General features: G+C 40.4%; 1 protein-coding gene across 3 annotated transcripts in view; it reads right to left on the bottom strand.

Annotated features, from left to right (window-relative positions):
* Positions 1-25,387, bottom strand: part of slc8a3 (solute carrier family 8 member 3) — a 66,774-nt gene that overhangs the window by 35,374 nt on the left and 6,013 nt on the right. For all 3 annotated transcript variants that reach the window (XM_056254938.1, XM_056254939.1, XM_056254940.1), the window contains exon 2: positions 17,095-18,951. In XM_056254938.1, coding sequence (XP_056110913.1) covers positions 17,095-18,866 — 1,772 coding nt within the window. In that variant the 5' untranslated portion in view covers positions 18,867-18,951. The remainder of the gene's footprint in view (positions 1-17,094; positions 18,952-25,387) is intronic.

Genomic DNA, 25,387 nt, shown 5'->3' with positions numbered 1-25,387 from the left:
AGAAGTAACATGCTTTATTGAACAATGAGTAACATTTACAACATTTACAGCCTTCACAGCACAACCGCACTTGCCGCTCTCGTAACGCAGAGGGATTAAGTGCTCTCGAGCGCGCCGCTTGGACGCGGGGCCGTCCTGGTGCTTCCTTCGCCTCTTGCCCGAGCGGTCAGGAAGACTGCTTGGGCCTCGCAGGGGACGCGGTGGACTTCCTGCGCGGGCTCCTCTGAGCCGTCCTCTTACCACCTGGCCCTTGCCACTGGCCGCTTCGGCCTTTACGAGCGTCCGGTCCCGGGCGGGAGGCTGACTGGCGTCTGGCCGCAGCGTGAGGTTGGCGGCCTGAGGCAGAAGACGAGCGTGAGCGCTGCTGCGGCGGAGGCGGCGCCCTCCGCGGGATGACGTGGCTCATAGCTTTGGCCTTTTTCTGAGTTTCGGAGTAGCGATCCGTAACCTTCTCCACGGCGTCTCCGAATAGGCCTGCAGGGGAGATAGGAGCATTTAGCAGTGTCTTCCTATCCGCCTCCTGCACGTCCGACAGGGTGAGCCACAGGTGTCTGTGGAGGACCATCAGGTAACCCATCGAACGGCCGATCGCCTGGGCCGCGCTTTTTGTGGCGAGGAGCGCGAGGTCCGTGGCCGAACGGAGGTCACGAATGGCGTCAGCGTCGACTGAGGCGACACCATCCAGCGACTTTAGCTGCTTAGCCTGCAGCACTTGAAGAAGGGCCATCGCGTGCATTGCAGAAACCGCCTCCCCCGCCGCACCGTAGGCCTTGTTGGCCTGGTGAGCCGTAAATCTGCAGGCTCGGGACGGCAGGCTGCGGTCCGAGCCCAGAGCGGGAGCCGACAGGCAGAGATGAGCGGCGACGGTCTCCTCGACGGGAGGTATGCGGAGATAGCCGTGGTCCCCCGCCTCGTCCACGGGGGCAAACATGGCTTGGGTAGAAGAGAGGGTGCGATACAGAAAATAACAGACCTGTATGCAGAGAATACAATGATGTCCTTTGAAATCTTAAGGGAAAGGCACAAAATCCCCCAGTCTCACTTTTTTAAGTTTCTCCAGATCCGTAATTTCATACGATCTAAGACTCATTCATATCAGTGTCCTCCCTTAACTAGTTTAGAAGAAATGGCAGTTAAAAATCCCAATGATAAAGGTAAAATCTCTATGATATACAGCCAATTTGTTAATGCTTCTAAAGACTCAACAAATCATAAAAGACTGGCTTGGATTGATGATCTTCAAATGGATGTTACAGAAAATGAATGGGAAAAAGCTTGTGTCCAAGCACAAACATTATCGATCAACACTCGTTTTAAAATGATCCAATATAATTGGATAATGAGAACTTACATAACACCTGAAAAGTTGAATAGATTCAATCCAAATATCCCAGATGTCTGTGGAAAATGTACAACTCATAAAGGAACATTATTTCATTGCATCTGGCAATGTGAGCACTTACAATCCTTTTGGAAAGAAGTAATCAATCTATTATCTAAAATTATTGCTAAAGAAATCCCTGTATGCCCCAAAATCTGTATTCTTGGTGTACTTCCACCTGCCTTATCTTTGAAAATACATGAACAGAAGCTTATAAATCTGTGTTTATTGCAAGCGAAACGCCTGATTGCCATACACTGGAAAAGTACTTGTTGTCCATCTTTATCACTCTGGATCAAAGAACTGTCATCTTGTATAGCAATGGAAAGACTGACTTACTCAATCAAACAAAAAAAGCACTTTTACAGGATCTGGAACTCCTTCCTTTATTTTCTAGAACAGAATGGAATGACTCTTGAGTAATACTAATAATGTGATATATATATATAAAAAAAAAAATTTACTATTTTTTTTTTTTTTTTTTAATTTTTTTTTTTTTTTTTTTTTTTATTATTTTTTTATTATTATGGGTGTGAACATACCTTTATGGCTCTCTTGTTGGGGTAGGGAGGGTGTGTTTTCTTTCTTTTTATGAAAATCCTGTACTGTACATGTATTGTAAAACAAAATAAAAATATGTTCACAAAAAAAAGAAGAGAGGGTGCGCGCCGATTGCGGGGCCGCCCACGCCTTCACCACGTGCTCATGAACGTCGGGGAAGAATGGTGTACCTCTTCTCGAAGCGGCCTGACGGCGGCTCGATTGAAGGAACCATGTATCTAACTTGCTCTTAGATGGTTCATCAGGAGCTATCCATGCTAGGTCCAGCTCCTCGACGGCCTTTGAGAGAATGCGTAAAAGCTCATCCTGCAGGTCCGCCGGGGTTTCTTGTTCCGCGGTCACCCGCGGAGCGGCCTGCTCCGCACCCCAGTCGTTCTCTGAGGCCGATAGAGACATAGAGTCGCACTCCTCGCTCGCCCCGAAGGACACGAAGTCCGCGACCTCGCGAGGGGGTAGAAAAACGGGGTCGGGGAAACTCACTGGGGGACGAACCTCGATCCCGCGGTTGTGTGGGGGGCCTGCCAGCGGCTCAGTGGCGGCAGCAGGCCCAATCCCCGCTGCTGCGCGAGCCTCCTCTCGCCTAGCTTTGAGGGCTCGGAGAGACATGTCTGCACAGAGGTCGCAGGACCCTCTATCCGTGAGGGCTGATTCAGCATGGGCCAGCCCCATGCACGCGACGCAGAACAGGTGCGTGTCTGGGGGCACGATGGGGCCCGAGCACAGGTTGCAGATGGTCGCCATCGGATGCTGGAGACAGTATACGTATCTCCAGCGCACCTTCAACGACAGCGAAAAAATCCTTGAGTTCGATATTGGAGTATCAGCTTTCTAGCACACGATTTGAGCGTGAAGAGAGAGATTCTAAAGAAGGAATTGACGCTGCATTGTATTTATACTGCATATTCAGTATTTGCATATTTGCGTCAATTGGCCAGCTCTGCTGGCGTTAGCCTAAAAGATTTCAGCGGAAGTGAAGGAGGAGAGGAGTTCCCATATACGACATTCGTAATGTCGAAGTTCCGTAGCCTTGATAGGGAACTGGATCAAAAACTGTAGCCAATGTCTGGTATGTTTACATTAGATGACTTACACTTCAGCACAAAGCCAAGAGGCAATGTAGTAGTTGTCAAATTGGAAAGAAAAGACGAAAAACCTCCATTCAAGTCTATTCATCTCGTCATGTGCGGATCGATTAAGGAACATACATTTAGGTTCATGCATATCCTGTTCAAGACCGCTTACTTGTTCACTCAGTCATCGTTTATAGATAGTGAATGCCTCATGCGAGTAAAAATCAATGAATTCCGGCACATCTGTAAACATTGTGCATGATGTGTCCTGAACAACATAAAAACTATTTTAACTTTTATTATTTTAAAAATATTTTTTTCATTTTTCATACTACAAACCAGATTTAGATGTGGGGTGGATCTGCAAAAATTAGAATTCATAATTTTTTTGCTTTTCAGACTACAAAACATTGAATGAATGGATTTTAGTTGCGTACTTCAAAAAAAACATACTCCTGTCTGAACAAAGCTTTACTTGATGCTTAACTAAGCCTGATACAGCGACAAATGATAAAATCGTGTTCATGTTAATGAGAACTTGTGCCCTAAACAGCTGTGTGCCCACAATAAGCGGTAGGACATTTTGGGTGCATCTCAATCAGCTCCCTAGTTCAGAGCAAGGTTATTTTTGTAAACGAAAACTGAAACTAAGACTAAAACTATTGGTCAAAAAAACATTATCGTAAACTGAAATAAACTAGCAATTTCAACATAAATGAAAAACAAAAAAATGCAAAACTATAATAATAACCTTGGTTCAGAGTGCCCTCACTGATCAGGAAGTCGGCCATTTTAAAGCCTGTCTCAATTGCAAAATCCTACCAGTGCACTGAAATGTTCGCTCCCTAAAAAAGTCCCACAATGCAGAGTGAAAGCCAGGGAGCATCAATGCTCACTATGTTCCCTTAACGGAAGTTCTGAAGAGCGCAACATAAATCATGTGAGTCAAATCCCTAGACACGCGATAAATGTTTTATAAAATACAAACCAATATTTAATTATATTTCAAAATAAACATATATCGCTAGGCAGGTAATGAACATAATCTTACTAACATTTTTAATTAATTTGCAAACAATGCTTGTTTATGTAACAAGCAAAATATTTATCACATGTACTTTAAAATAACATTAGAAAATAATGTAAGAAAGATATCAGTTCGGCTGCTGTTCATAAATACCAGTAGTGATGTTGACATTGTCACGTCGCCGGAAATAGAGTCATCGGTGTCGTGAGCCAGTGTCCTTATTGTCCTTACCAGTGCCCGAATTCATGTCCACCATATACTGATTCTCAATCTAGAAAGCTAGGGAAGCTTTGTGTTCCAATTTCCTAATTAATTCATTCGAAGAAATCAAAACCTCAGGCATAGAGATCCTTCTCAGCAGAGCTTAATGCAGTCTCTAATCAAACACACCTGAACCGACTAATCAAAGGTTCAACTGAAAATATTGTGTTCAAAAAGAGGTGAGGTTAAATTTCTCAGGTAAGCATATCTGCAGAGAGGGAGAAAGAAGAAAGTGGGAACAAATGGAGAAAATAAAAAAAATGAGAAAGAACATTATGGATGAGGGAAGAAAGAGTGGGAAAAAAGTTTTAAAAATATGACACTATGGCTAGCGTTATTTTCTTTCTTTTTTTACCCAATTTTATGTAAAAATGTAAATAATAATTCCGGGAAACAGACTTTAAACACAAACACTCGGGAACCAGGAGAAACGCAGGAGAAAATCAAACATTGACATGAATGGACAGAGACTAAGGGAGAACTGAGGGTTTAAGTATACAGAGCAAACAAAGGAACTTAATTAGTAAATTAACAGGGTACAGATGAATGACAGGACTAAACCAAAAACACAATGAAAACAAAGGAGACAGACCATACATGTAACAGTACGCCCCATCCCAAAAAGGCACGTCCTCGTGCTGTAAATAGTCCAAAAAAGGAAGGAGGGAGGGGGCTCTGGAGGAGGGCGTGGGTCAAAAAAACAAAAACAGTCCATGGAGGAGTGGATGGTGGGAGGAGCCAGTGTGGAGCCAGGAGCAGGAGCAGGAGGAGCCAGATGTTCAGCCAGGGACCAGCCAGGACGAGGCCCCAGGACGGATTCGAAGGCAGGAGCAGCCATGGTGCCGACTTGATGGAAGGTGCCCTGGGGACGACCGACAGAGATGCAGCTGTTGAAGAGGGAGACACAGGTGGAGAGGACAGGCCGATGAGCCCACGCGAAACCGGTGGCCCTGGAGACCGAGGTGGAGCCACGGCAGCGAGAGTCCAAGGTGGAACCAGTGAACCAGAGGACAGAGGCTGAGCCGGTGGGATCGAGGACGAAGGCGCAGCCGGAGGGACGAGGGAGCCCGGAGAAGCTGTATGGCCAATGGTTTCCGGTGGAGCAGAGGGAGGGAGAAGCCAGGGTGGAGCCGATGTGCTGTATGGAGCTGGTGGCCTGAAGACACTGGGCAGGTCTTCACAGCATGTGGGAGCTGCAGAGGGACTGAAGGACATCAGTGGAGGCGGGGCTGAGGAACTGGCTGATTGAGGAGGTGGGAGAGGGAGGCTGGGCGGGCATTTTGGAGAGACAGGGGGCTCTGGACAGTGTTTCCGCTACATTCATTCTGCCGTGGCGGCCGCCACACATCCTAAAATCATCCCGCCACGGCTGCAGCTTCTCGGTCCGATATTGTATGTGTTATTGTTAAGCCCCACTAAAGGCATACAAAGCATTGTAAAGCACCATAAAGTTTTCGCACTATATTCCAAGACTTCTAAAGTCATTCAATAGCATAATGTGAGGTAAAAATGTATATTTAAGTCATTAAGTTAAAGTTAATGGAAACTCATCTCTCCTCAGTCATTCTCCATTCAGCATTCAAACAGCGCGTCGCATTCGGTTACGACAGTAACACGACGACACTCTCTTCAAGATCAATGATCCCATTATTATACTTTATTTGTAGATAAAGGTCTATAGTTTGCATAAAATTACTTTATCTTGCTGGAGTTTATAGCGCTTTCTAAAACATATTCCTTTCTCCCGGGTGTCTGTTGCTACAGCACTAGAGTAGAGAGCAGAATTGTTCTTCATGCAATTTAGCAATAACTTAATTGTTCTAGTAAGTTAAATGAAATTTAAAACCGTTAAAAGAAAAGGCTCAATAAACTGTTGCATAGATATAATACATTAAGCATAGATAGATATAATCTCTTCGCTTTGTGCTTTGAACTTTTCAATGCGAAGCGGAAGCGCTGCACGCTGTGACTTCGCGTTGCTTCAAGTGCATCATTCTGCGCACGGGATGAGTATAATCGCTTTGCCGCTCTTCTTGGCGCCTTTCATGTTATAATGCTTAGGGGAGGTTTAAACACCTGGGATATGGGCCTGCCACCACGGCTGGAAAAAATCCTAGAGGAAACACTGCTGGAGATCCAGGAGATGCTAGAGAAACAGGGGGCGCTGGAGATACAAGGAGACTGGGAATAATCTCTCCAAAAAGCCCCTTAGGTTAACCTCAAAAATGTCTTTAAGCTCCTCTAAATACCTTCCAGAGTCCATAATGGCTCCCCTCCATCCCATCGAACTGCACTAAAACTCCCTCCACGACAAACAGTGTTGCCGGCTCACGCACCTGGTCAGACTCTAGCTGTGGTTGGGCTCCGCGGCGATGACTCCTTCCGACCTCCTCTCTGGTTTGGGCTCGTCCATCGCGGCGGGCTGGTCTCTACAGTCTGCAGTGGGCACAGGCAACTCCATCGGTGGTGGATGGCTGGTCTCTGGCGGCTCTGGAGTCGGAGCGGGGCGGGTGAGTTCTTCCTCAGCGGGGCAGACAGTGAACTGGGACTCGTTGCACACCAGCACTCACTCGACGAACTCTGCGAATGTGCCCCGAGAACCCACACCGAGCCTTTGTGCACTCGTTGACGCTTTACTGCTCCTGCTCGAGGCATAACATCAGTACAGCAGGTGAGGCCATGCTGTTTTCTGTTGGGTCCGTTCTTCTCCCTCCTTTAACTAATTAAACTAGGTCACAGGACTAAACCAAAAACGCAATGAAAACATAGGAGACAGACCATACGGGTAACAACTTTCCCATTGATTTACAGTCAAGTCTAAGGGGCCATTTACACGACACCGTTTTCAACTAAAAATGGAAAACACAACAGCTTCATTTACACAACACCTTTTTTTGGGCCTGAAAACGCACACTTTTCCGTTGTTAGTGTATCGTTGATGAGTAAACATACCCTAAGAAAGTGTGTTTGAATGCACAGTGCCATGAAGCAGTGTGATTATATTATTTATATACCATTAAAGTATTTATTAATTGAATTAGCTTTTATTTTTTACATTTTCAGTTTTCATTTTAGAAATTTTCTTATGTGATTTTTTATATTTCTATTTAGCTTTAAATATATATATATATTTCAGCTTTAAAACTAGTACTTCAATTTAAACTATTTCCGATAGTTGCCAAGGCAAAAAAAAGTATTAAAGCAACACTAAGTAAGATTTTTTACCTTAAAATAATGTTTTCAAAATCGTTTCAGTGGTTCATCAAGTCGTGACATGGTGAAATGCACTTATGCCACCGCTTTGCGGTCCTTTATCTGATATATCCACGCTATGTAAGATTGCCAGATCGGGTCGCGTTTCTGTAGTCCGAATAAGACATAAGAAAACTACAAATTTGACTTGCTTTACGGCAAGCGTTACAATTGCCGATAGGTGGAGCGTACTCGACAGTAGACTACAACTTCATGTAAGATATAGCAGCCGGGTAGCTTTTGAATTGTCATCATGATTTCAAAGCCGGTGCTGGATAAACAGAGAGCATGTGCGTGCGTGCGTGCGTGCGTGTGCGACAGTAGGATGCGGTAGGCTAAATTATTTACGACAGCAGTAATGGACAATTCCGCTTCCAAACTGTAGGGCGACCGCAGAGGAAAAGTTACTTGGTGTTGCTTTAACGTTAAAGTTTTTCATTTAATATTAAATTTTTTAGATTTTATTTCGGCTTTATTTCAATTAACAAAACACTATTTTAATAGTTTTAGTTAACAATAACAACACTGGTATAAAGTGGAATATCATTAGGCCCTGAAATGATTGACGGACACCAATTTAATTAAAAACTAATATAAACGTGCATATAGACTTCCTCTCCCATGCGCCCTGTGTGTGAATGGCGTAGTGTCGTGTGACTGTGAGGTGTTCCAGGCATATTGGTTTTATTTATGCAGTATCTTTTCGTCTATATTGAGTAATTCAGACCTGCAGGCACAGAGACACTCTCGAGCATCATTACTGCACCAGAAATATGCAACTAAGAAAACCTCTGTCTCATCTGCGTACAACACACACAGATATCCAAACCAAGAGTGAGGAGGAAGGAGAGGGAGAGAGTCTATGTTCTCCCCAGTGTCACCCTGATTATATAAGAGACACGTGCTAAAAATAAACCCTGCAGTGAAAAGGGTGTGTGTGTGTGTGTGTGTGTGTGTGTGTGTGTGTGTGTGTGTGTGTGTGTGTGTGTTTGTTTTTGTGATATATGAGGACACAAATGTGTATAATGACATGCATATTACACTGGTATTACAACTTACACGTGATATATGAGGACATTGCATGAGTCCTCATATTTCAAATAGCTTAAAAAACATAAAAAACAATGTTTTTTTTTAAATGTAAAAATGCAGCATGTCTCCTGTGATGGGTAGGTTTAGGGATAGGGGCAGTGTAGGGGGATAGAATATACAGTTTGTCCAGTATAAAAGTCATTACGCCTATGGAATGTCCTCATATATCACAAAAACAAAGCTGTGTGTGTGTGTGTGTGTGTGTGTGTGTGTGTGTGTGCGAGAGCATGCATGTCTGCACTGATGGGCAAATACACACACAACCAGGGATACACGTTCACAGACTAATTTGACTCAACGCAAACACAAACACACACTGTGTTCACGCACATGCCTGCGAGCTCGTGCTCTCTGTGGTTGCCAAGGAGACACAGCTTTCTTCAGCTGAAAAGGAGCAAAGCTCTGGCTCCACACACATACACACTCCAGCCTTCCAGGATACTTTCTGGATTCGGTATGCTAACACACTCAATATGATTGTGTGTGAAAATGTCTATACAAGATAACTTACTCTTGTTAGTGTTGTTTCCTGGAGCTAACCTCAGGCAAGACTCCACTGGCGGCTATTAACAATAGACCGGAACCTACAGCCCAGGGTGGTCAGCGCTAGTGGCGCTAATAACATGCTTAGCTAGCTACTAGCGTGTCGCTGAGATTCAGATGGGGCCACTTCTGTACTCAACTGTGAGGGGCTGCGCTATTACCCTCTGATTAACCTGCAACCTACCGCCAGGGTCCGAATTAACACTCGCTAAGTGCCAAATTCAAGTTAAAATTGGTTTTGGCAAGCAAATAAAATGGTTGCTCTCCTGCGGCTGGAACTGCATGATACATTGTTTAAATTGATTGTAGTGATAATATATACTAAAAATAAGCATATAAGATTCAAATAAAAAAGCGGACACCAACAACAAAAACAAATACATTTTTGCCTAAAGTTTAAATATATAAATGATATATTCATTCATTTTCATTCAATTTATTACATTTCAAACAAATGCTGTTCTTTTGAACTTTAATTAAAGAATGCTGAAAATAAATGTGGATCACAGTTTCCACAAAAATATCCAGCAGCACATCTGTTTTCAACATTGATAATAATAAGAAATGCTTTCTGAGCAGCAAATCATTAGCATACTGATTTCTGAAGGATCGTGTGACACTGAAGACTGAAGTAATGATGCTGAAAATTCAGCTTTGCCATCACAGGAATAAAACAATTATTTAACTATATTTAAATTTTAAATTCTACTAATATTTCACAATATTACTGTATTTTTGATCAAATAAATGCAGCCTTGGTGAGCATAAGAGACTCTGTCAAATACATAATATATAAATATATATATATAATTTTTCTGAATGTTATAATTTTCTTTGTATTTTAAAAAATATCTATGGTCTAACACTGTCTGGTGTGACAGAAAGTTCATTTTGAACCCTGCCTACAGGTGGCCATCACCATGGGAACTACTTATGGGATGGAGAGGGAGATACCTGACTCGTGTCTAATAACATCAGAACCAGAATTACAGCAGAATTGAGCTTTGTGCTGCTGAGACTGGATCTTTAGACCCAGTGCACCACTGGTTTGATCAATGCAATGCTAATACTGTAGTCGCAGTGTGTTTGTTCGCAATGTCTTTAATCAGCAATTCCTCTGCGGAAAATGGCTGTAGAGGGTTCTTCTTACGGATAGGATTTTGATTCACAGTGGAGAGTGCTGTAATCATTTCATTGATCGATCCCTGTCTGTAATGTTACTGCCAGTGTTCAGTCGAACTGTCTTGAGATTCCAAAGGGGATCCACCGTCTCTTTCTGTGTATAACGGCTCAGTGGTCACAATGTCAATGAAACTCGCTGATGAATGTGTGTCGCATACTTCAGCTTTGACTGTGACCCAGGTTAAAGCCAACAACAACTGTAAACAGCACTATATATACACTATCTATAGTTTGGGGTGAGTATGATTTTGTTTTAAAGAAATTAATACTTTTATTCAGCAAGGATGCATTCGATTGATCAAAATTGACAGTGAAGACCTTTACATTGATATCAAATATTTCTATATCAAATAAATGATGTTCTTTTGAATTTTCTATTCATCAACGAAATCTTGAAAAAAAAATCACAAATACTGCCACAGGCAACTGTTTTCTAGAAATGTTTCTTGAGCACCAAATCATCAGTAGGATGATTTAAATGAATGAAAATTCATGAATACCCCCACATGAATACCACCACATGATTAAAATATATTCAAATAGAAAACAGTTTGCGTAACATTGCAGTAGTGCATAATAAAGAGAAAGAACTAATTAAGTTGAGGATCATGAGTTTCTGTTCTGAGCAGCATGCTCAGACTCTCCTTGATTAATTTACTTTTTTTTAGTTGATTTAATTTCCTATTTTAGTTGGAGACGTACTTAACCACCGCCTGATATTTCACCCTAGAAAAGTACTTGTAGATCCATAATAATTTGAGACGTCTAGCTTTAGTTACAGTATTCAACTAAAGTCAAAATAAATTAGATGGGTAGTGAAAGAACGAATCTCAATATCAACCTCAATCAGTGACATTCCTGTCCAAAACGGAATTGGATTTCTCAGAGGACCACCACGTTAGCCCAAGAATAGTTGGTAATTTCCTCTTTACCAAGGTTGTGAGAAAAACAGATTCGTTTTGATAGGATTGAAATCACAAAGTATGTCTACAAAACACAAAAATAGCTAACCTCCTCAGGGAAAACTGGTCCTGTCCGACAGGGCTCAAGAGAGAGAGAGATGAGCAAAGTGTGCTAGGATCAAACTGAATTAACACTACTGCATATTAAATTGGAGCCCTGAAGAAAAACACACAAACATACACACACAACATTGCCACCATGCAGCTCCTCCTGGGCAGAATATTAGGCATGGACAATACCACTTATCTTCTTTTAACAAGTACAATCAAAGGTCAAAATTGCCAATACTGATAAAAATACTGATACTTAAATTTCAGTCTGTTACTTACACAAAACTGAAAAAGGAGAGTCATAGGGGTCTGGATCGACATATGGGTGTAAATGAAGACAGAACTTTCACTTTTGGATGAAGAATTCCTTGAAATCCAAATTTATTTATGATGTACATCATATATTCATCCTCTTTGCTGTTCAATCCATTATTCAAGCTGCTCTCCTCATCTGCTCTCTCACTCTCGGTCACAAGGAATTTTTCCATTCACAGGAGTCACTAAGATGTTCGAGCTGATGTTCGAGTGAATGTAGTAAAACAAGAGTGAAGTGAACTCAGATTTACACAGACACAAGCACAGTCCCTCTATATGATCTTAGATACTTGGCAGTACAATGTTTTGCATTTATTTCCCTCAACTGTGTCAGACGGCTTGGACCACACTACAGAATTATGGTGGTCAGTTAAAAACAATTCTTGAATGCTTCATGACTGGGCTGTGCAGCTTTTATGACCTGTGTTGACTTATTATTGTTAAGTGCAAGTAACTAGGCAAAGTATAGGCAGGAAACAAAATCGGTACATTAAACATGATGAACATCTTTTTAACTTTACACAATGACCAATTAGCCAAACGCCTGCAAAGACCTCACGACAGGAGACTCTCTGCTTATTATGCTTCATAATGGCAGAACTACTCCTGATATATTTGCCTAAACATGTTTGTGTTCTATGAAGAAACCAAAACATATTCTCTAGAAGAAGCACCTATTATTTAATCATAAAGAATTAATAATGTTTACTTTATCTAAATGATTCATTACACTGTGGAGCTCTGCTATAACTGCAGATTTATATATATATATATATATATATATATTTTTAAAAAGCCCAAAGGGAGGCGAGAGACAGAAAACCAGGGCAGAGAAGAATCAGAGGAGAAGGCTAATGATACAGATCCTCTTTCTACTGTTGCTTTCCTCTCATCCTTCGACCAAATGCTGACTGAACTACATGCACAATAATTAAAGCTACTAACACACAAACTCCAGTGACTATAGTCAGAGCAACTAATTCCACTGACTATAATTTTATATATTCTTTATTTTAAAAAAAAATCTAAATAGTAACGAATAATCATAATCATGTGAATTATACAAAATAATAAAATACTTAACTCCAAGTGACTATATTTACAGCAAATTCATAAACTACAGTGTCTAAAATTACAACTAGTAATTTAACCAGACTACAAGCTACTAACTAGTTTCTAAACTTAGTCATATAGTAACTTGCATTTCAACACTACAACAACAAATCTCAAATCTTAGCCAATTATTAATTAACTCAAATAAAGCTTTCCACTCACAAAAACTGCATTACTACCAACCAACATAAGTGGTATAATAAATTAAAGCCGATAAAACTGGGACAGAAAGTGAGTCCTGTTGATCTGAAATAAAAATACTTGAAAGAGAAAGAAAGAGAGAGAGAGAGAAGAGAGAGAATTGGTTCCTGGTGTATTCTGGTGCATCGTGCTGCAGCATCATGGGAATATAACAAGCACCAGCCGAGAAGGAGAACCCCGACACACACACATACACACAGACACTCACTCACTCACTCACTCACACACACACACAAACACATACGCACACACTCATTGGGTTTCCACGTTTTATGGGGACTTCCCATAGACATAATTATTTTTATACTGTACAAACTGTTTTCTATCCCCTAACCCTAAACCTACCCATCACAGATAACTTTCAGCATTTTTACATTTTCAAAAAACAAAACAAAACAAAAAACCCATCATAAGCCGTTTTCCTCATGTGGACCAGAAAAATGTCCCAACAAGGTCAAAGATGTCTGGTATTACTATCCTTAAACATTATTACTTACTATTACTTAGACATTTGGTCCCCACAACCAGGGCCGGATTTATGTAATTTATAGGCATTTTAGGAATCTGCCTATAATGGTCACATCTCCACCCAAATACAATGAGGAGGAAATAATATTTATAATAATATTTTAATTATTATTATGATTAGTTCACTCTAATTCTAAAAATCTGTTTATTAACAGATTTAAAAAAAAATAGTTCACTCTAATGCTAAAACATTACTTGGAATGCACAAAAAAAAAAAAAAAAAAAAACATGATTTATGAATATGAACAAGAACTGAGTTATCTGTTTTTGCAAATGAACTTTTCTGTTGTAAATGTCCCAAATGGGAGAGGGTGTGCAATTAAGAGTTTAATTAAACGTTTATGTTATATATTTTGGTTGCATTTGTGAGTTAATAAAAATGTAACTGGTTGTGTAAACTTGGCACATAATATCTAAATATCGATAAATCAATCGATATAGCCCTGAATCGAATCGTAATCGTATCGCAGAATTTTTTGAGGTATCGGCAAATATCGTATCGCTGGCTGAGAGAAACGATATCGTATCGTGATAAACTGTCCGATTTACACCCCTAATTAAGTAAAACCTTTTAAGTCCACCCGCCTCAATCTTGAATAAAGTGCTGCTTATTTTAGACCATCTCTGCTTGTTTGCGATGCAAACGTAAGTTAAGATTGAACAAGTACAGTGTTTTCTTTACTCAAGAAACATTATTTAGAGAGGCTAATGTTTTATGTATTTGAGGAGCAGAGAAGAGTGTCTTGTTTGTAGTGTTTGGGGGGGGGGCCAAAAATTTATTTTGCCTATGTCACAATATTTAGTATTTCCGGCCCTGCCCAAAAATGTAGGGTTTTCCAGGACCACATACACACTCATAAACAAACTCACGCATACTACATATTTTCACATAAATACTATGTACACACTCTCAATATGTACACGATCTAAAACTCACACAATGCCGTATACACAGTAAAAAAAAGAGATGATATAAAAAGACGGTTACATTTTTTCTCTAAATATCTTTCTCTCCTTGTCTCTCATCTTCTGTCTCTAACTCCAAAGGGTTAATGGTCAGTGAAAAGGGGTCACTGTGACATAAAACTCCAGAAACCTACTACAAAGGAGAGAGAGAGAGAGAGAGAGAGAGAGAGAGAGAGAGAGAGAGAGAGAGAGAGAGAGAGAGAGAGAGAGAGAGAGAGAGAGAGAGAGAGAGAGAGAGAGAGAGAGAGAGAGAGAGAGAGAGAGAGAGAGAGAGAGAGAGAGAGAGAGAGACAGATCGTGTATATCTACCGTGCGCTGACTGTTGACCTATTATAGCAGAACAGAGGGAAGGATAGCTCCATATAATCTAGTTAGTTAGTGCATTGGTTAGGGTGCCTGTGATTTAAACCCTGTTGCTGGCAATGGCAGGTGCTTGGTTATGATAGATGCAGATGTCTTTACTCAACTTTCTCTCCGCAAGCAGTCCATTGACTCAACCGTCACTGAGGAATGGTGCCTGCTATTCGTGTACTAGGGTTGTCACGATACCTTCATCCCATTTTATGGTACGACACCTGCTGAAGTGTCACTCTCTAGACATGATACCACTTACAGTGTTTGGATGCATTGTTACTTGCACAAGTTTGCAATGACAAGCAATCTGTCTGTGCGCCCCAAGATTTTTATTTCAATACATTTTTTTGTATCTTTAATAATTAAGGAGTATGTAAAACACTGTGGCAGAAATGACACATTCATGCCTAAATTTGGTCAGTCGAATCAAGTTGCAGATCATTTGCTTAAAACTGAAAACTCTTTCATTATCATTATTTCATTATGCTGATTTGGTGCTCAAGAAACATTTTATCATTATTATCAATGTTGATAACAGTTGTTCATAATAATTTAGTGAAAACCTTAATAGATTTTTTACAGTATTTTTGATGAATAGAAAGTTCAAAATAATAGCAATGTAAATGTCTATACTGTAACATTTGATCATTATAGAAGTATTAATTTCTTTAAAAAAAATCTTACTTACACAAACACACACACACACAAACACACATATATTCTCTGTATAATTACCAAACATGATTAAAAGAAAATGCCAAGCCATGAGAAACACTCATGTGAATGACAAGGAACAGAACTTAAGTGAGTTTTAAAACACTGTAATACTTTTAAACGTGCTTCCATTAACAGCACATGGGTAGTTGACATGAAATACTTCGGGAAAGTTGACATGTCCCGCAATGTGACATGCTATACTCCATTTAAACTATTTTATTCATTGTGATGCATGTTTTATGATCTCATATTAATTCAGGGAAGACATGCAATATTTGGAGTTTAAAAATTCATTGGTCTCACCACAAGACCACTTTAAATGAAAAAAAAAGTGATTAAAATGGTGAAACATAGGCATAAAGTAACAGTACACATTCCCTTACATTTAAATATAGATTTGAAACAAAAATCTTGATGTTAATTCAAAAGAAAAGAAAAAGTCCATGGGCATGTGTCAGCTCCTCACATACTCTTACATATAGACCGTGGGTGGGTTGGAGTGTCATGTGGAATATGCTGTGAATATTCTTACTGAACTATTAATACCCAGCAGCATATCTGGACCAGCACCCCACACGTCTTTCTCTCTCTGTGTTTCTATCTGGTCTGTGTGTTACCGTATTACTGGATCTCTTTCAAATCTCACATGAATGAACTGGATTAATTAAATACCAACATTCCTGAGAGAAATCTCAGAAACACTCCCTGAACCTCAATGGAGTGAGTGTGTATGCTAAAACAGAGAAAATGTATGCATTTATGTAAAAGTGATTATATTTTATATCACTTATATTGGAAGTCACAAAACATTTACAAAGTTGACAGAAAACAGTAAGGAAGAAAAGTATTTTGGCAAATATGTCCTTCTATTACAGCCATTACAACCCAGCATGACCAACTCAACATTCATTGGTCTCAAACATAAAACATCAACTCACAACTCCTCAACTACATGCATCCTACATCCCACTACATTCTTACAGTGGCCCCAAATACTATCTGAACACTTACTGTACACCACACTTAAAAATGTTCCTTGCAATGCATAACAAAAGAGCAAACCATGGAGGCATTTATGTGAATTAAATATAATGCAAATACACTTTTCAAGCAAAAGCATTTCACAAAAAAAGTAGTATTCATGCGTTTTAAATAATAAAACAATAGATGTATTGTTTAAAATGAAGACTAAAAAGTATTTGAATTCATTCTGGTTGTCAAACGTTGGCAAGAAATTGTGATCAGCTATGCCTGTGGTTTCTCTTCTATAACACCTGTGTGACTTCATACATCAGTTTTTTACACAAGCTGGTGCAAAAGTAATTGAAAATTGACTCAGAAAGGTGAAGTTATTTAGCTTTGGCATCATCTGTTTGCAAATGACATTTGGTTTGACATTTTGCAATAACAGTTTGACATCTAGTGCAAAAATGGCATTTCAAAATGTATCCATAAGTCTACAAATACTATTTGGGGTCCCTGTCTCTTTGAGCTTGATATTAAATAAAGCATATTTACCAGGTCTCGTCGTTTTTGAACTCTAGTTCACCGTAGGCGTCCTCAAAGTCCTCTCCGCCGCCCTTAGCGAGTCCCTCCATTGTGCGGAAAGGAATGATGACTGTCCCTCTCGCTCCTGATGTCCGCAGCACTTTCACTTCCATGATGCCCACACTCTCACTTGCGTGCATGGACTCGCTTTCAAAAGTGAAGATGCCTGCGTGGTCATCATCGAGGATGGTAACTGTGGCAACAGCAGGGAATCCTAACAAGGCCTTTGGGTACGGCAGGCTACTGGGCGACAGCACCTCATCCTCGGTCTCCAGGACACGCACATTACTGAGCCGCAGGAAGAAATGCTCGTCCTCCTCAAAGATGTCGTCATCGATGATGCCAACGGCGATTTCCTTGACAACTTCACCAGGTTTGAACACCACCGTTCCCTCCGTGAACTCATAGTCCGCACCGGCATTCGCCGAGCCGTCCTCCGTTTTATAATCCACATAGATTGTATTAGCGATGTCGCCGCCTTTACGCATTATCGTGAGTAGAACAGCCCCGCAGTTCTCTAGACACTGGTAAATGGCAGGCTCGAACACAATACGGGACACAAACTCCTCAGGTTCTTCTACGTGAACTTCTTGAACACTGGTGCTGCGTTTGGCCTGCTCGGCCACATGCTTCTTGAGGATGTTCCCGGCACCTGTCATCATCCTCGTGGCCTGGATACGATAAAACGCTCTGCTTTTCTGTTGGTGTGACAGTGCATAATAGTTGGCCATCTCCACTAGCTGGTCCAGCTCCTTCTCCGGGTGTTTCTGCTTCAGGTCCTTAAGGATACGGATCATATCTCTGCGAGACTCGTCCACCTCCTTGCCCTCAATCAGGCCCATCAAATTACTAGCAGCTCCTCCATCGACAAAATGAGAATTCATCATCTTTCCGTCCATTTCGATGCCTTTGGAGCGGTCACCCTCCGTCTCGATAATGACGCCTCTATGCTTGTCCGTGCGATATTTCTTGTGCATGAACTTGTAGAAGAGCAGGCGACGGTCAGCAACCCACGCCAGAATGACACAGATGGGGAAAAACGCCAAGGTGAGAAGCCCTTCCCATACTTGGACTACGTTGGGCGAGATGACGGCCAGGATCATGTAGAGCCAGATGTAGGCAAACACGCTCCATGCCGCCGTCACGAAAAACACACGCAGGTGTTTCACCTTCCGGACCTCCCCCTCCGGGATCACTGACACGCACAGGCCGATGATCACAAACATGTTGAAAGCGGCACTGCCTACAATGGTGGATGGGCCGAGTTCACCGGCATGGAAATCGTGTCCGCACACTTCGATGACGGAAAGCATGATCTCAGGGGCGGAGGAGCCCAACGCCATGAGCGTGAGGTTGGACACGGTCTCGTTCCACACACGGATTGTCGTAGTTGTCGTCTCACCATTCGGACGCTTGATGATGATTTCCTTCTCCTGGGAGGTGATTACCTCAATGGCAGCCATGAAGCGATCTGCAATAATCGACACCCCCAGGAACATGTAAATCATTGCCACGAAGTACACAATGACCCTCGCGATCTTGTCACCCATGGAAGGGTCCTCGGGGTACCAGATGGGTAAGATGATGCCAGGTTGGCATCGACCCGTATCCTCGAAGCATGCGGTGGTGTTCAGGGGGGGCGGGCTTGGCGTGACTCGCGCCTCTGCACAGAGGAAGGTTGCTGCCACGGAGACCACTCCCAACCAGAGGTAGGCAGAAGTCTTTGTCCTTAAGCGATCCATGCACCCTCCTTCACCTCAAGGGTCTGTGATCTCTAGCTGTCCTTCGGGAATCCAGCACTGGGCTGTCTTTGGTTCCACACGCCACCTATGACAGAAGAAAAGCAGATAGTGAATCAGAGAAAGAGAAATCGGTACTTCACACCTTCCTAATGGCAGAAGAAAGACACCTGACATCACTGGTCGGGAGTATGAACAGTGCAGATGTAATGTAAGCAAACTCATCTGAGAATTCTGCAAATAAACCCATTATTCTTTGCTAGATTTGTGAGCAGTGCGTATGTGATATAATATGGTGAAACACTAAAGGTCCACACAGCAGAAAGCTAAAAGGCCTCACTCAGCAGGTGTGAATGTTGCCAGAATAAGCAATGTCCAAAATGACGCACTGGGAAACATCAACAACAGCGCAAGGGCAGCGTGCTGCTCCGTTCCAACATGCTTCCTATTGAGGCAGCATTTTCAGGCTCCTGTTTCAAAAGCTAAATTAATAATGCAGTCTACCTTTTTTTGGCAAATACTGGCAAAGCAACTGGCTCGCCCTCAGAGGAAAAAAAGGCCAAGATGGTGGAAGTTAAATAAATACTGAAAAGAATTGAGAAAAATGGTTTAGGGTAATAATAAAAGGATTTTCCTATCCATTTTTTTTGGTGCATTTATTTATAGAGTAGACTGCTGTTAGATTAGCAACATGTTAACACCAGTCTCTATTAAAATAGTTAAATAATTTAGAGTGGGAGTGCTACAGTATGTGTGTGGCACCCAGAATTGCTACCCATGTAGAATATTACAAACCAGATAAAGGGACAGTTCACCCAAAAATGGAAATTCTGTCATCATTTACTCACCCTCATTTCATTCCAAACCTGTATGACTTTCTTTTTTCTGTGGAACACAAAATAAGATATTTTGAAGAACTTCTGATGTACAGAAGAAGGCATATCATAGAGGTTTAGAATGACATAAAGGTAAGTAAATGATGACAGGATTTCCAACTATCCCTTTAACTAAGAGGTTACATGATGGTTAAAATGCCGCCAATGTAGGCAGTGAGGCGGCTCACTAGGTTGTGTAACAGAGCTGTCTGTTCTGGAAATGATATGTGTGCAGGTTTCACCCAGAGAGCTGGGAATAATTAACTAATATGGACACAGATTATTTCATTACATTTTTATCCCACTGCACCAGTGGAGATGACAGTGTGCATGTGGGAGTGTGTGGGAGCAGCTCTGGTGAATCCACATGGAGATGGAGGTGGTGTGTGTGCAGTTTATTTGCTCTCTCTAACACAGGAACACACTCAGAGAAACTCTGCATTGCTCAGGGGTTGCTCTTTGATAACTGATAATGGATGTCTCATTTAACTATCAACCAGGGCTTATGTTTCTTATCAAATTCCTTAGGAGAAATAAACATTTGACTCAAATATACTACCTTTGAAAAGTCTGGGGTTAGTAAGATTTTTTTTAAAGAATATTTTATTAGTAGTACTTTTATTTAGCAAGTATGCATTACATTGATCAAAAGTGGCATTTATAATGTAAAAATATTTCTATTTAAAATAAAAGCTGTTCTTTTGAACTTTGTGTTTTATCCTGAAAGTTTTTTTCACTGTTTTAAAATGTATCAGGCGGACCACGCATTATAGAATGTATTAAATGCAGACTTTGGTCTCTTGGCAAATATAATCATAGTCTCTAGAGAAGAGAGACATCTTAATTTGTCAAAGTCTGTATTTAATCTTAATTCTTCCTTCCTCCAAATTAAAGAACCACTAGACTAAAAAGAACCAATAAGTAACCAAAATCATTAAATATATTCCTGCAACTAACAGTTAGGAAGTAGTTTAACTATGTTGCATGATCAAACCCCCAAAACTCATACACCAAAAAGATGTTGCAAGAGAGATGCAGGAACATAAGTGGACTATGCAAGAGCCATCAGGCCAGACCTGATTATATTAAGTAAATCAAACACTCTCACACTCACACATATGCAGTGGGCTGTAAGTAAACAGCACAGTGTAGAAACAGAAGGCCTAATGAGGGAAAACTGTTTTGTAAAGCAAAAGAGCCCAGCCTGAAGCCTTGAGCTTCCTTCTTCCAAATACGATCATTTTGAGCTTCTGGTACGATACTTGGATATTTCCAATCTGGCAACACCGCTAACACCATTTTTCACAGCTGTTCGTTGTTTTAGTTAATCATCACTGTGTATTGAAGGGGCTGTTTACACACCATTTTCAACTAAAAATGTAAACATTTTTATGCGTTTTGGCCGTTCATTTACACGACGGCGTTTTGGGTAGGTGAAAACGCAAACTTTTGAAAACGGATTTCAAAGTGCAAGTTTTTGAAGTCTTCGTGTAAACAACAAAAACGCGAATCTCTGAAGACGATGACGTCATGCACATGCCTATTATGTGTTTAGTCTATAGTGTTTCATCGCCATTTAATGGCCTAGCAGCAGAATACAGCATTTTTTTTCTTTTCCGTGGATCCGTGTGAGAGCAAAGGTTTTTTTAAAACCTTCACATGGACTACTTTGATGATCTCTGTATTTCCTTTCTGGACAAGGACAGTATACCGTACATACATTTTCAAAGAAGGGACAGAAAACTCTCAGACTAAATCTAAAATATCTTAAACTGTGTTCCGAAGATGAACGGAGGTCTTACGGGCATTAATGACATAATTTTCATTTTTGGGTGAACTAACCCTTCAAGGCAGCATAAGTGCTTACGTTTTAAGTTGAAACAAAACAATTTTTACAGTGCATTTTATTTCTTCACCATGTCCCTTTAGGGCCTCTGTAATTTATTAATTTTTTTTTTTTTTTTTTTCATCAGATACCATCCATATTGAAACGAAATGAAAGCATACAGAAGATTGGTGCACACACGGAAAAGAATTAGAATAATACAACATCAGCAATCACAGACATTTGCAATCGGAGAAGATTAGATTTCTCAGAGAACTGTTGAGATTGGCAAAAAAAACAGTAGGTAATTTGCGCCTGAATTTTTACAGTGATTATATGAGGAAAAACACAGACTTGGCGGATTTGGACTGGATTAAAATCATGTCGATGAAACATGAATTTCTCTAACGTCCCCCTGGAAAACTAGTCCCGTCCCGAATATAGGGCTTTTGATAACACTAATACACTTTCATTTTGATTACATAATAATGTCAATAAATAGCCCTTTGGCACCTGTAGTCTAGATACATTTTTTTAGAATCAATTAAGGTTAGTACCCAACAGACCAATTAAAAAACAGTTCAGAGATGCTTTATAAATTGTATTTAATACAATGTTTTCATAGTTTGTGTTGTTCCTCATCAATGTTCCTCATCAATGCAGAGTTATCACAAAATGATAAGCAATTAAACTCCAATTTGCCTAAGGCGTTTCCAAACTTTTGAAGAGCACTGTGTGACATTTAAAGGGACAGTTCAGCCAAAAATTAAATACGGCCATCATTCACTCACCCTCATGTTGTTTCAAACCAAATCCGAACCCAAAAGATGATATATTTGAAGAATGTTGGGAATCAAGCAGTTTTGGTTACAATTGACTTCTATTGTATGGACAGAAAAACACATTGAGACATTTCTCAAACATCTTTTATGTTGTTTTTTACTAAATTTTTTTTTTTTTTTTTTGAGCAAACTATCCCTTTATCTTGATGAGTCAAAATTATTTATTGTGGTAATTGACTGCTGTTGAAAGAACTGTTATGAATCTGACATCTAAATACCGTATGGGTACAGAGATGCTTCAACACCATGCCGCAGTGGTCTACCATACATCTAAGCACAATGTGTGCCTGTAATTGAGAAGAAGTTCTGGAAGTAGCAAGCCAATTGATTTTGGGTGATTATGATTTAGACTGTGTGTGTGTGTTGTGATGTGAAACCCACTATTGATAAGTTAGAAGATGTGGGGAAAAATAGTCACAGCAGGTTGTGGGAGATAGTCTGGCATAACTCTAATTTACTACAGACACACTACTACACACACACTCACACACACACACAGACACAATATTGTCTGTGTCGATGAGTTGTAACCTCTCTTCATCCTTAGCCGTTACTTAAGACACTAAAACAGGGATTCTCAACTCTGGGCTTCGAGATTCCCTTTCCTGCAAAGTTTAACTCCAACCTTAATCAAACTCACCTGCCTCTAAGTTTCTAGTAATCCTGAAGACCTCCTTTAGCTTGTTCAGGTGTGTTTGATTAGGGTTGGAGTAAAACTCTGCAGGACACTGCACCTCGAGGGCCAGAGTTGAGAAGCCCTGCACTTGAACATGTCCCTCACACTTACAGGTCAGGCATCAGCAAACAATCCCAAACAACAACATTTAAAAGCTTTGAAACAAGCTGCTCCTCTGAGAACGTAACCAAAAGTATGTGTGTCTGAGGTGGCGCTGTGTAGCATTATATCCGAATAGCCGCTGAGTGTCTGAAGCTAAAGATCCGTCTTTTCCCTGCACATGAAGTCAGCACCTGTTACCATAGCAACACCCTGGAACGCGTGGGACAGGAATATTTTTCTCTGAAATCATGCTCATAAAAATCAAACAAATCTCGGATGTGTATGCGTTTTGAGCCCAGGCGAGGGTATCTGCTCATCAGAGAAACTGAATCTCATCCACTGGACCACAGTGACCAGACAGTTTATTTACTGCAAAACAACCAAACTATAACATCAGTGCATAGTGAGCATCACATGCAGTTGAAATGATGTTACTGTTGTTTCACTACTTCTGCTGAATTTATATACATGCAAATGCACAAGCATTTACATAGAATTTTTATTTTTCACTGCTTAGCAAAGTTAAAAAATGTATAGGAACTACTTTTGACAAAAACAGGATCTAAGCCTCACAGATTGACCTCTTGACTGAAAAATCTCCAACCCTGGAAACATATTTTGGTGGTTTCATATCAATACAAATTTAAAAGATATACAGTAATAACTACATATATTATGAAGACAGTAAGATTTTTTAAATAAATGAATACTTTTATTTAGTAAGGACACATTAAATTGGTAAAAAAAAATGACAGTAAAAACGTTTAGAATTAAATTTATTTTGAATTTTTAACTTTTGATTCAAAGGATCCTGACAAAAAAGTATCACAGTTCCCACAAAAACATGCTTTAAATCTACAGTAGTCAGCTGAAAAAAAGCACAAAGGTAATACTTGAAGCCTAAATTGTTGTAATGTTTTGTCATGTTTAAATTTTTTATATAACTACACGTTAAATTGACAGCATTACTTAACAAAATCCAGTATTATGAACTCTTTCGCCACCAGTGGTTTGCCAGCCAACTCAAGCACTTTTGATCATTTTCACAAAAATGTAATGGCTCCAGAATATTTTGTATGAATATATGAACATGCCATTTATTAAAAGAAAGAACAGAGCCTCTGCTTTTTTTAAAATAAACAACAAATATATATTCTAGCTTCATGCAATCAATCAACGCTTGAATGTAATTTAAAAAAAGCTAAATTTTGAATAAAAACCGAAGAAAATCGCATTTTTGTCAAAGACTACATCCGGATCGGATTCAGAACGGTGATCGAAACATAGATGGAGTAGATCGAATCCATCAACACCCCAAAAGCTTGAACAGTCTTTACGTCTAACTGGGTCGACATTTCATTCGGTAACTTTAGGAAGTTTTCATTTAGATGCTGTTTGCTGTTTAATGTATGGTGATTGATCGCGTTATTTGACATGTGCATACGCAATACTTCTATCGCTTGTTTCTGCTTCTTCGGCTGTGTTTGGATCCAGAGATTCTGTACACGTTCAGAAGATGCGTAATAGCACCTCTGTTTAAAAGTGAAAACGGATTGGCGGAAAATTCTGGGGAAGAGTTGTGTCATAAATGACGGAAAATTCCGTCAGTGGTGGGAAAAGAATTAACGTGCCCTATTATGCTTTTTCAAATATTACCTTTCATGCAGTGTGTAATAGTTGTTTGTAAATGTAAAAGGTCTGCATAGTTTTGCAGATCAAAGTGCATGACAAATGGCTAAAAGTTTTTGTCTCCAGTAAGAAAGAATAGATTCTGAACTGCTGAAATATGTCGTCAGCAATTCCAGTCTTACTTTCTGTTACATAACTGTGTGATGAAGTAACAAATTTGCATTATACCCGCCTTTGGTCTTCCTTGGCTGCCTGCGAACGACACTGTAATTGTAGCTGAGGCCTGGAAGAGTTTGGTTCGTGTTGTCGACATGTCAAGAAGACGCTGTTTTCAGTGCTGCAAATCCACTTTTCAGATATGGTAATAGGCTTTTTTAAATCACAACAGACTGGGCCGTCTGACCAATCAGAGCAGAGTATGCTCTCAGAAAGGCAGGGTTTAGAGAGACTGAATCTTCGAACGATCCATTTTCAGACTCTTTTGAGAAATGAGGTGATGTGTAATGTATATTATGAAAAAATGCCTGTAAACCTATTGTAGAAGACCTTCAAAACAAAATTAGCAACCTTTAAAA

Source organism: Rhinichthys klamathensis, unplaced genomic scaffold, assembly GCF_029890125.1.
Source record: "Rhinichthys klamathensis goyatoka isolate OS25496 unplaced genomic scaffold, OSU_Roscu_1.1 h1tg000115l_1, whole genome shotgun sequence".
NCBI classification, from domain to species: Eukaryota; Metazoa; Chordata; class Actinopteri; order Cypriniformes; family Leuciscidae; genus Rhinichthys; species Rhinichthys klamathensis.
This window is presented reverse-complemented; position numbering and strand designations above follow the sequence as displayed.